The sequence below is a fragment of the Mobula birostris genome, chromosome 3, assembly GCF_030028105.1.
Source record: "Mobula birostris isolate sMobBir1 chromosome 3, sMobBir1.hap1, whole genome shotgun sequence".
NCBI lineage: Eukaryota > Metazoa > Chordata > Chondrichthyes > Myliobatiformes > Myliobatidae > Mobula > Mobula birostris.
Window position 1 is genome coordinate 168,429,377 of NC_092372.1, and position 11,633 is coordinate 168,441,009.

At 38.6% G+C, this 11,633-nt stretch overlaps 1 protein-coding gene across 1 annotated transcript in view; it reads left to right on the forward strand.

The window, feature by feature from the left end:
- The window catches only part of LOC140195408 (inactive phospholipase C-like protein 2), a 230,596-nt gene extending 223,222 nt beyond the window's left edge, over window positions 1–7,374 (forward strand). Inside the window, exon 6 of the mRNA XM_072253649.1 lies at window positions 5,852–7,374. Coding sequence (XP_072109750.1) covers window positions 5,852–6,091 — 240 coding nt within the window. The 3' untranslated portion in view covers window positions 6,092–7,374. The remainder of the gene's footprint in view (window positions 1–5,851) is intronic.
- Window positions 7,375–11,633: the final 4,259 nt, after the last annotated feature.

Here is an 11,633-nt window from a genome sequence, read left to right on the forward strand (position 1 = left end):
TTGAGAGGGAGAAGTTAATATGGATGTATTGATATTACAGTTGAGTAAAGGTAACTACTGAGGCATGAGAGAGGAGCTGGTCAAAGTTAATTGGAAGAGCAACTAACAATGGCTGGAGATTCTGGGATTTAATTTGAAAGATGCAGGATAAGTTCATCCCAAAGAAGAAGCCTTCTAAATTGAGGATAAGGCAACCAGCAGAAGTCAAAGACAGCAAAAAAGAAAAGGAGAGAGTATACAATATAGCACAAATTAGTGGGAAGTTAAAGAACTGGGAAGCTTTTAAAAAGCAACAGAAGGCAGATTTAAGGAGAGAAAAGCTGAAATATGAGGTAAGCTAGCCAATAATATAAAAGTGGATACCAAAAGCTTTGTCAAATATATAAGGAGTTAAAGGGAGGCAAAAGTGGACATTGGACTGCTGAAAATGACACTGGAGAGGTAGTAATGGGGAACAAAGAAATAGCATATGAACTGAACAAGTATTTTGTGTCAGTCTTCACTATGGAAGACACCAGCAGCAAGCTAGAAATTTGAGAGCATCAGTGGGCAGAAGTGAGTGTAGTTGCTATTACTAAGGAGAAGATGATTGGGAAGCTGAAAGGTCTGAAGGTTAGATAAGTCATTTGACGAGATGGGCTACATCCCAGGGTTCTAAGAAAGGAACCTTGAACCTTGAAAAAAGGAGGTACATAGCAGGTATAGGCAGGTAGGAACAAATAAGGGTCTTATGGAGAATAAGAAATATAAGATAATACTTAAGAAAGAAATCAGGAGAGCTAAAAGAAGGCATGAGGTTGCCCTAGCAGACAAGGTGAAGGAGAATCCTAAAAGCTTCTACAGATATGTCAAGAGCAAAAGGATTTCAAGGGACAAAATTGGTCCTCTGGAAAATCAGAATGGTAATCCATGTGTGGAGCCAAAAGAAATGAGGGAGATCTTAAATGGATTTTTTGCATCCGTATTTAGTCAGGAGACAGACACAGAGCCTATAGATGTGAGGCAAAGCACAAGCAAGGTCATGAACCTTATACAGATTATAGAGGAGGTGGTGTTTGCTGTCTTGAGGCAAGTTAGAGTGGATAAATCTCCAGGGCCTGACAAAGTGTTCCCTTGGACCCTTTGGGAGGCAATTGCAAAAATTGCTGGGGCACTAGCAGAGATATTTAAATCATCCTTAGTGACAGGTGGTGTATCAGAGGATTGGAGGATAGCTCATTTTGATCCATTGTTTAGGAAAGGCTATAAAAATAAACCAGAATATTACAGGCCGGTGAGCCTGACGTCAGTGGTGGGAAAGTTATTGGAAGGTATTCTGAGGAACTGGATATATGGCTATTTGGCTAGACATCGACTGGTTAAAGATAGTCAGCATGGCTTTGTGCATGTAGGTCATGTTTGACCAGTGTTACAGCGTTTTTTGGGGAAGTTACCAGGAAAGTTGATGAAGGCAATGCAGTGGATGTTGTCTACATGGACTTTGGCAAGGCATTTGACAAGGTCATGCATGAGAAGTTGGTTAAGAAGGTTCAGCACAGCATTCAAGATGAAATAGTAAATTGGATTAGACATTGATTTTGTGGGAGAAGCCAGAGAGTGGTAGTAGAGGGTTGTCTGTCTCACTGGAAATCTGTGACTAGTAGAGTGCCGCAAGATCGGTGCTGCGTCATTGTTATTTGTCATCTATACCAATGATCTGGATATTAATATGGTTAACTGGATCAGCAGATTTACAGATGACACCAAGATGAGGGGTGTAGTGGACAGCGAGGAATGCTATCAGAGCTTGCAACAAGATCTGGACAAGCTGGAGAAATGGGCTGACAAATGGCAGATGGAATTTAATACAGACAAGTGTGAGGTATTGCACTTCAGTAGGGCCATTACTAGAAAGGTACTAACTAGTATGGACATAATATTAGCTGATTGGCAGAAGGCAAAGAGTGGGAATAAAGGGGGTCTTTTCTGGGTAATTTCTGGTAACTAGTGAATACAGTGTAGTTTGGTCATTCACTTTGATAGAAGTAATAAAGGCACAGACTATTTTTGAAATGGAGATTAAATTTAGAAATCTAGATGCCAAAAGTCTTTGGACTCCTGATGTAGGGTTCCCTAAATGTTAACTTACAGGTTCTGTTGGTAGTAAGGAAGGCAAATTCAATGTTAGCATTCATTTCTTGAGGACTAGAATATAAAAACAACAATATAATTCTGAGTATTTATAAAGCATTGGGCAGGCCACATTAAGACTATTGAGAACAGCTTTGGTTCCATATTTAAGAAAATGTGTGTTGGCATTGGAAAGGGTCCAGGGGATGTTTACAAGAAAGATCCTGGAAATGAAAGGGTTAATATATGAGGCGTGTTTGCTTGCTCTGGGCCTGGACTCATTAGAGTTTGGAAGAATGAAGGGGAATCTCATTTAAACATACCAAATATTGAAAGACCTACATAGAGTGGACAAGGAGAGGATGTTTCCAATAGTTTGAGAGTCTAGGACCAGAGGGCACAGCCTCAGAATACAAGGACAGAGATGAAGAAGAATTTCTTTAGCCCCAGGCTGGTGAATATGTGGAATTCATTGCCACAAATGACTATGGAGGCAAAATCATTGAGTGTATTTATAGTGGTGATTGATAGATTCTTGATTAGTAGGGGCATTAATGGTTATGAGAAAAAGGCAGAAGAAAGTTCTGTGGTTGAGAGGGAAAATAAATCAGTTGTGAACAAAAGGTGGGCAGATTCTCTGGGCCAAGTAGCCTAATTCTGCTTTCAGTGCGCTGGATGAACTCAGCAGGTCGGGCAGCATCAGTCAGAAATGATGAGTTGACGTTTCGGGCCAGAACCCTTCGTCAGGAGCCTAATTCTGCTCCTATGTGTTATAGTATGTTACAACTTTAAAGTCTAAAGCAGACATTAAGCTAAAAATATCTTTTTCTTCAAATAGTTGACATGTTCTATAAAATAATGGGATGGATCTTGTGCTTGTATTACTAGTTCTGAAAACCTGCTCTGATGTGAAGACCTCACCCAACAGATTTGGGTGACTGCCTCCCCAGAGTTGCCCTGACGGCCAGTGAGGCTCCAGTCCAGTCAAATGAGCTGTTATTGACATTGGCAACAACTCAATTTTAAATAGCAATACCATTAAAATGTTTAAATTATTTAAAAACTTAAAATACATTTCTTTCAGGAAACATCAGTTTCCCCTCTACTGTGGTTTCTTGGAGCCTATTTCAGCAACTTCTCAGACTTGTCCTCTCACCGCCCTTCCTCCAGGCAGGACGGAAATAGAGTTCCCTTCCATATCTGGCACATCAAACTTCATCACTTCTGCCAATTGCAATAGGGTCCCACCACTAGGATTAACTTACCCTCCTCACTTCTTTCTGCCTTCTGCTGGAACCATTCCCTCTAGACTCCCTGGTCTGCTCAAACCTCCCTGACCCCTTGGTACTTATTCCTGCAGTGGCAGAAGGTGCAACACTTGTTACTACACCACTTCCCTCACCAACATCCCAGGGACATAACCAGACCTTCCAAGATTCAAGTTTCCCTCCTGCTGCAATTGATGCTTCTGGTATGGCCTTGTCTAAGTCAGCTGAACCAGGTATAAGAGTAGACCACTGGTTTGCAGATCACCTGTGTTCTGTCTGCAATGGCATCTCCAAGCTCCCAGTTGCATGCCATTTCAGCTCCCCTTGCTATTCCCACACCAACCTGTTTGTCCTTCACCTTCTCCACTGCCAGGGTGAAGTCCAGTGAAAACTAGGACAACAATACTTCATATCAAATCTGAATAGACTACAGCCCAATAGTATAAACATTGTGTTTACTATTTTCAGGGAAGTTTCCCCCTCTCCTCTTTCCCCCCTTCCCCTTTCCTCCTTCCCCTTTCCTCCTTCCCCTTTCCTCCTTCCCCTCTCCCCACTTCTCCTCTCCCCTCTCCCCTTCCCCCTCTTTCTTCCACCTTCTCCCTCTCTCCCCCAATTCACCATCTCCCCCTCTACTCTCCCTCCCTCTATCACTCTCCCCCCTCTCTCCCGCTCTCTCTCCCCTGTCTCCCCCTCTCCCCCCTCCCCCTTCTTCCTCTCTTCCCTGCTCTCCCCCTCTTCCCAAACTCTCTCCATCCTCCCTACCTCTCCCTCTCCCTTTCTCCTCTCCCCCTCACTGCTCACCCTCTACCCCCCTCTGCCTCTCCCCTCCCTCCTTAGAGTTTTTTGTTCCCTTTGCCACACAACCCCCAGCCCCCCATCACTCATTTTGTCCCCCTCCCCCATCCACCTACTACCCACACTTTTCACACAAAGGATCCCCTCTCCCATTTGATTCCATCCTTCCTTACTTATTAAATTCCAGTATTTGTAGCCATTGGGTCCCCACTAATCACCTTCCAGCTTCTCTCCACCACCCCACTTCTCCCACCTGCCTTTTTTTTACTTTGTCTGCTGCAACCTAACTACCTCTCTTCCCCCACTTACTACCTTCTGGCCCCTGCCTCTTCCTCCTCTGTTTACTGTCTCTCTCTTCTGTTTACTAGTTATCTTCCTTCTCCACTGTCGTGCACAACCTTGACCTGAAACATCGACAAGTCATTTTCCTCCACACAGATGCTACCCACCTTGCTGTTCCCCCAACAGTTTGCTTTTTCCTGTGACTTGGCAGGCAATTTCCCCCCTTTTTGGCACAGTGACCCATGATTTGTTTGTGGACATCATGTCTGGAATTTATTGGTGCTTCTGTTTCAGAGCAGGCGAAAGAACGTTGCTGAATACAGTGATTCAGTTATGTAGTCGCTTAGCAGACCCACTAGAGTTAAAAGCCAAGCCTGGAAACTTCTCCTTCCATTCCACACCTTCCCTCTGTCTACAGTAGTAATCCATGTACCTGTGACTTCCAGTAGAATGTATACCATTTGGGGATGTAGAAATTGGATGCAGTCTTTTATCTGACCTTCCTACAAAAATCATATCAACTTTTGAAGAATAAACTTTAAGGAGTTACAAGGTATTGTCAGATTATAAAGTAAAATACCCAACTCAAACCTAGCTTGCATAAATACTTATTTCAAATATATTGTACAATAAATTTAAAGTGGAAACAAAGCATGCCCTTGTAATAGCTTAACTATGATTAATTTTAGGTAACTTGTAATGCTAATTACAAGCTAATTTTAAATGAGGACAAACTTACTTCATTTCATTCAAGCAAACGTTACAAGGCCAACCCTCTCACCTCATTTACAGTATCTGATTGCTTTCTTCATTGATTCCAGGGATTTGCCAAGAAGCTGATCAATGGAATCTTCTTAGGATTCCCCAGCATTACATCTTGGAGTAATCACTTGGATCTTTGCCAGTTGGACCTGGCAAGAGATCTGACACCCTCATTCATTCAGTGAGAATTCTAGGGCAGAAAACAGAAAGGCAAAATTACTGTATGAAAATTATTTTGTTTTAATTTCATATTATTAATTATTTGTTTATTTTTAGCATTTTAGTTAACTTCTTATTTTTTAAAATTTCTTAGTTATACCAATTATAACACTTCTAGTTGTTTCTGAAGACTGGAGATATTTAAAATCCACTACAAATCAAATTTAGTTTTTACAGTTGGTAGAATTCTGCTGCTAGCTGTCAGAAAATGGAAGGGCTCTTCACTGCCACATGATGTTCTGTTGCCATTAAGGCAATGCTCTTGATTTCATGATACACTGGACCAGTAAGATTGACCTTCTACCTGCAAACAAAGTAACACTCTATTTCAGTTTCCCTGCTGTATCTTTATATACTCGGTACATGCATCATCTGTTTGCCTAATTTAGTCTTTGTGAACTATTTACTATCTACAGGGGCAAGCTGATTTGCTGAAAAATGCTAAAATTGAAGCATTGGAGAACCTGAAGCAAATTCATTACGCTGCAGTGTCTTGTGGTCTGAATAAGCCAGGCACTGGGAATACAGAATCATCCAAGCCAAGGAGAAGCCTAGAGGCCATACCTGAGAAGGAGGGTGTGGAGGTTGGAGCTGGGGATCGAGCTGCAGAATCTCGCCAGAATACGAATGAAAAATCCGTCAAAGCCGCCAAATGAAGACAATCACATGGAACTTTTGTTTGCACTGGAAAGCCTGCTTGGGTTGGTTGGTTTTCGTACTTTGGCAATTCTAAAGCACAATTCTCATTCTTGGTATATTGTGACAAATGGAGCATTGAATGTAACACTTCTGCAAGTGAAAATATGCCACTAGTGATGGAAAATTACTACTGCTTTAAACAAGTGGTAGACATGCCACTGAATGTTCATCTGCCAAACTATTGTGTGTATATATGATGTCACAAAAAATCAGTTAAAGTGTAACTTCTTTTCTAATAACTTATGCTGCCTTTTTACATTCTTTTTGTAAATGTAACATTTCTCTAGATATCTAAATGACACATCTGTATTTAAATGCAAAATGGTTGTTATACAGAAGAATATGTAAAGTATATATAAATACAATGAAGTGTCTGTAGTGACGCCACCGAAAGATTGCAAAGATTGTTGAGCCATAAGTGGAATCATTGTATCGTTGATTATGGTCACTGAGTTTCAGTGCACTTTACAATGACCATTAATCAAAAAAAAACTGGAAAAAGTTACTGTAAATTCTGCTCTTTAGAGATGATTGTTAATGTTAAAAATACATTTGAAGTGCTTGTACCCAGCGTCTGGTGACCAAATAGACAGCAGCTTTTAGCAAGTTGTTGTAATGTGTATAGCTATTATTTCATTAAATGGAAAGGTTAGGCTAATTAATTTCAACAAGAAATGATTTCCAAGTGACTCAGTTAGTCATTCAGTGCATTGCCTGTAGCCATGATCTTCCATTGTGCTAAATGTATGTGGTTTGCTTTGAAAGAAGGGAAGTACTTTGACCTGTCTTTCACAAGAACAGGAGTAGGCTTTCAGACCCCTCAAGCCAACCCATTAGGATCATGGCTGATCTAGTTCCTCTTAGTCCAGAATTCCTATCACCATCTTTAATTTTATGTAATGATCTGGCCTCAACCAATCATGGGGGTAGAGAATCTACTGCCTTCTAGGAGTAGCAATTTCTACAACTCAGTTTTAAATGACCATCCCCCTTTCTGTAGTTGTGTCACCTGGTCATGACTCTCCCATTAGCAGAAACATCTCAACATCTACCCTGTCAAGCCAAGACCATGACCTTACGTGTTTGAGTAAGGTCACCCGCATTCTTCTAAATTCCCAGGAATACAGACTCAGCTCTCCAGCTCCTGTTGATAGGGCAAACATCTCATTCCCAGGAATTAGCCTCTTCTAGCTCTGTGAATTACTTGAAAATGGTCGTACAAAATAAAATGTTAATATCATCATTGTTGACAGTCTTGAATCAATCAAAAGTTGTTGGGTTTGTTTAGAGCAAAGCAGCAACAAACATTTGCATTTTTTAAAAATAAAATCCATGTGAAATCCACCTAAATTAGTGGTCTAGTGTGCAAAGTAGTTCAGTTGTTGTTTGCAGACCTTTGTTCAGGGCTTTTAGGTATGTTGTGATATGGAAAAATTCACTGCTACATACAAGTTATATTATCAATTACAAGTGATAAAAGACCGAAGAAAACTTTAACTAAACATCACCCCTTTTGATCAAAAAGAAACAGAGTACATGAAAGATGTATAAGCCTAACAACCACTGTACGATCTTTCTATCTAACCCTGAAGATAATTATTTTTCAATTGCCAATCCAACAAATATTCCAATTTTTTCTTAATCTTCTCTGCGCTTTGATTCTACTAGTTTACAAGACACTGCATTATAAGGCAATGGCTAATGCATACGCCATTGTAATCTGTCCTCTCCCTAAACTGTATTCTTTGCTCTTAATATTTATGATCATTGGGAAATATTATTAGGGTTCAACTAATCTCTGTAATTATTTAGTAACCACTGTGAGTTTTTTATTCTCACAGGTTCTTAAAATTTATATTTGCAGTGAGAGAGCAGACTTTCTTGCGCAACCACATGGTAAAAAGGATTACATCAGTCCTGTTCATCAAGGAGGCCAGGTGGACTCACGTTGCAGCTTACATCCCTCTGTCCAAACGTCATTTACGCATTGTGGCTACAGTCAGTGAAAGGAACAGTCTTGTCAGTCATCAGCTTTCTTGTCTTCTCTTTCACTACTTTCAATGTTTTTGAACAGCTGTCTGAATTGTGCATAGAACTCCAGGCACAGCCATTCCTGTGCCTTGTGCACACTTCACTTGCTATAATTTCTAATTTTGTTGGAATCCTTCATTACTTTACCTTGAGAGGAAAACATCACCACTTGTTTCCATCCCTCCTAACATTTTGACTTATTACCCTTAAGTGTTTGTGCTTCACAAACTACTTTATTTGTATTCAAAAAACCCTGGAAATAGATGTTTTGTCATTACTAGCTGGACCCTAGCATGATATAGCAGATTTTTCATTCATAATAACCCAGGTATTGAAGTTCTAGGAATTGAAACTTGAATAGTTTCTGTGAGAGCAGGCGATAACCTTTGTCATTCAATGAAAGCAAAACTTAACACCATGAAGCCTATCTGAACCTACTGTATATTTATTTGTCTTATTATTTACCCAGATTTGTTTTGAGGTATTAACTTGCTTCTCTGCTATATATTTATATAGTTGGGGCAGAAGATAAATAATTTTAAACAGGTTTATTTTGTGAATTTGGGTTTATTTTCATGGACAGAATCCAAGTTTTTTTTGCCTTCTCTCATGTAATTAAAGAGCAGCAACGTTAATGATCCATGCAAAAATCCTCCATTGAAAACAAATGCACAAATTCTCTAGACAGCTGCTGTCTGGACCAGTTCTGTCACTCAATAAAATCGTGGCTTATCCCCAAGTTCACTTTCCTGCTGACTGCTACATTCTTTGATTCTCTTATTGTTCAAAATCTAACTATCTTACTTCTGTATATAATTAATAGCAGAACACCCACAGCTCTCAGATAGAAAATAATTAACACCAAAAACCCTCTGAGTAGAAGGGTTTCTTCTAGCCTCATTCCCAAGACTGTGCACTCACCTTTTGGGTTCTTTGGCCTTCAGTTTCTAAACTCTTCAGTTCAAGGAAACTATCTCAGAATGCCTGCCTTGAAAATGTGTCTCAGTCTTACTTACGTCAATCAGATTACTTCCGATCCACCCCCCGCCCCCAACACGAGGAGGAGATGGTCTATTGTACTTCATCTCCTCTCACAGTACAACTCCTCATCCCCGAGAGTCCTCAAGTGAAATTAGGCAAAGAAATCTTTCCTTAGTTATGGAGATCCAAATGGACACAGTTCTCCAGATGTTATTTAACCAAAACGCTGCATAGATCCATGAAGTCTTCCATAGTCTTATCCGACCCACATGAAATGAAGGCAAGAGGTCCATTTGCCAAAAATACTCTATTTAGTACTTTGTCCTTAGCTTGTGGAGTTTATATGGCTTTAAAAATCTGGAAAATCTTCACTATTACATTTTCCTTACTGTTTATATAAACAAATTATTTTTCAGTCACATCCAAAAGCGGTAAGCTTGCCATTGCAAATTCGTCATCTATTAGACCTGCCACTTGATTTTCCCCTGGATTAGCTTAGTACATAAAAGGATAAAATGTAATGTCTGAAAATGTGATAGATGACCCGTTTGTTTACCATTAACAGAGTTTTATCATGTATTCATTTATTTTGGGTGTCCTAAATATTCAAAGTTCAATTTGTAAAGCTTAGTTTATTTAGGAACTGAGATCAGCAAATTGGGTCTCAATGTACAATTTTCAGCATATCTTTAATCTGTTTCCCATCTTTAATTCCTTAAACTTCTGTACGGCATATTCTTTACGAGTGTCTGCATTAATTAATAATATATTCCAAACAAAACTATATTTTCTGGCTTGAGGAAGGGAATCAGCTGCCACTAAATTGAAACATTATTACCTTAAGAGAAGTATGAGCAATTTACAAGAGGTCCATAATAATTTACAGTATATTTTCTTGCAATTGGAAGATACTTTAAATAAATCAAGTCTTATTTTGGCAACGTCTTAACGCTGTAGATTATCATGCTGATCCTCCATCTCTATGGAGGACAGATACTAGTAAGTAACACTTAAAACATCATTTGCAAATCTCAAATCAGAAGATCAATATTAGGACCCATTCCAATGAATTAATTAACAATTTAACTTTGTGAGTTTGGCACTCATTCCTTTAGGCTGCCTGTTAAACTTAGTTGCATTAGCTGGGTACATTTTGTCAACCAGACCGTGTCTGATGAAGGAGAAAAAGATTACCCTAACCAGTATTGCGCATTTGAACTGGGCCACATTTTGCCTCTTCACATTTGAGCCTTTCAGATGTGATAATGATCAGTATCACTAAAGGAAGGATAATGTTTAAACTACTTACTGTAAGCTTTGCATGCTTATTGATCCATGACTTAGTTAGAGACATGATGTACAAAAACTTGCACAGGAAGATAGTTTTATTAACTTCGCAAAACAAAGAAAATCGAAGTTCTTAATGCAGATGGTTTTTCTTTGTTACATGACTGTCCGAAATTCAACCAAACATTTTTAGAATCGTCCAAGTCAACAAAATAAAGTATTTTATGTCACAATTTTTAAAACACATGCAACCTTTGTCAAGGAATTTTAAATTAATGATTTTTGATTAATGATCTATTTTACTGTAAAACAGTGAATTTTAGAATGCAGTGCATAGAATTTGTACATAGTCCTACCTAATTTTTGGACATCAGAGAGAAAACTAAGGAAGGGAGCTGCTATGTAATTATTTCACAATACAAGAAAATGGTGTCCTCCAAATTTAAAATAAACAAATAAAGTAAGGCATCCAATCAAGTCTGGAGTTGATAAATTCCTGAAAGTTAATTTTAAGAATTGCATTTATTAAAGACTGAATATAATTTGCAGGTTGCAAAAAGTTAATATATATTTTCATCGTATATTTATATATGGTATATAAAACAATAGTCCTGGACATTGCATAAGAAATATTAGGTCATTATGATTAATATTACGTATGATAAGTTTAACTTGAGAAAGTGAGACATTGTAATTAGTTGTGTTTTGCCACCATACAGAAAGACTACTGGAGTTTCTAAAGGATTCATATATAAGAAAATACTGTAAATAATTAATAGGGAGACATACACAAGTGATGCTTCTGATTGATAACCTCTGATCACAGGAGGTCATTGGAAAGATTCATGTTGATGGGAATGCAGTTCTTTGCTCCCTGACATTGGTTCTGTGATACAAAATCACAGTCTGTTCACCTCTGCCAGTAAAAGTGAACTTTTAATTAGCATAATTGTTTTTGATTTTTTGCCAAAAATTTATTTCACTGGCTCTTTGCTATGATGTGACCTACCAGATTGAGAAGAAATGCCACTAGTTTACCTATAAATACAACAATACTGTGAAGAAATGTCGTTCTATGAAAAGTTAATTTGAATTCAATTGTTCTGCTTTAATACTACATTCATATTATATATTTAAGGTAAAAGATGGTATTGTCAGATTAAAATGCTGTTTCCAAAACAGTACTGTTGTCATTTATTG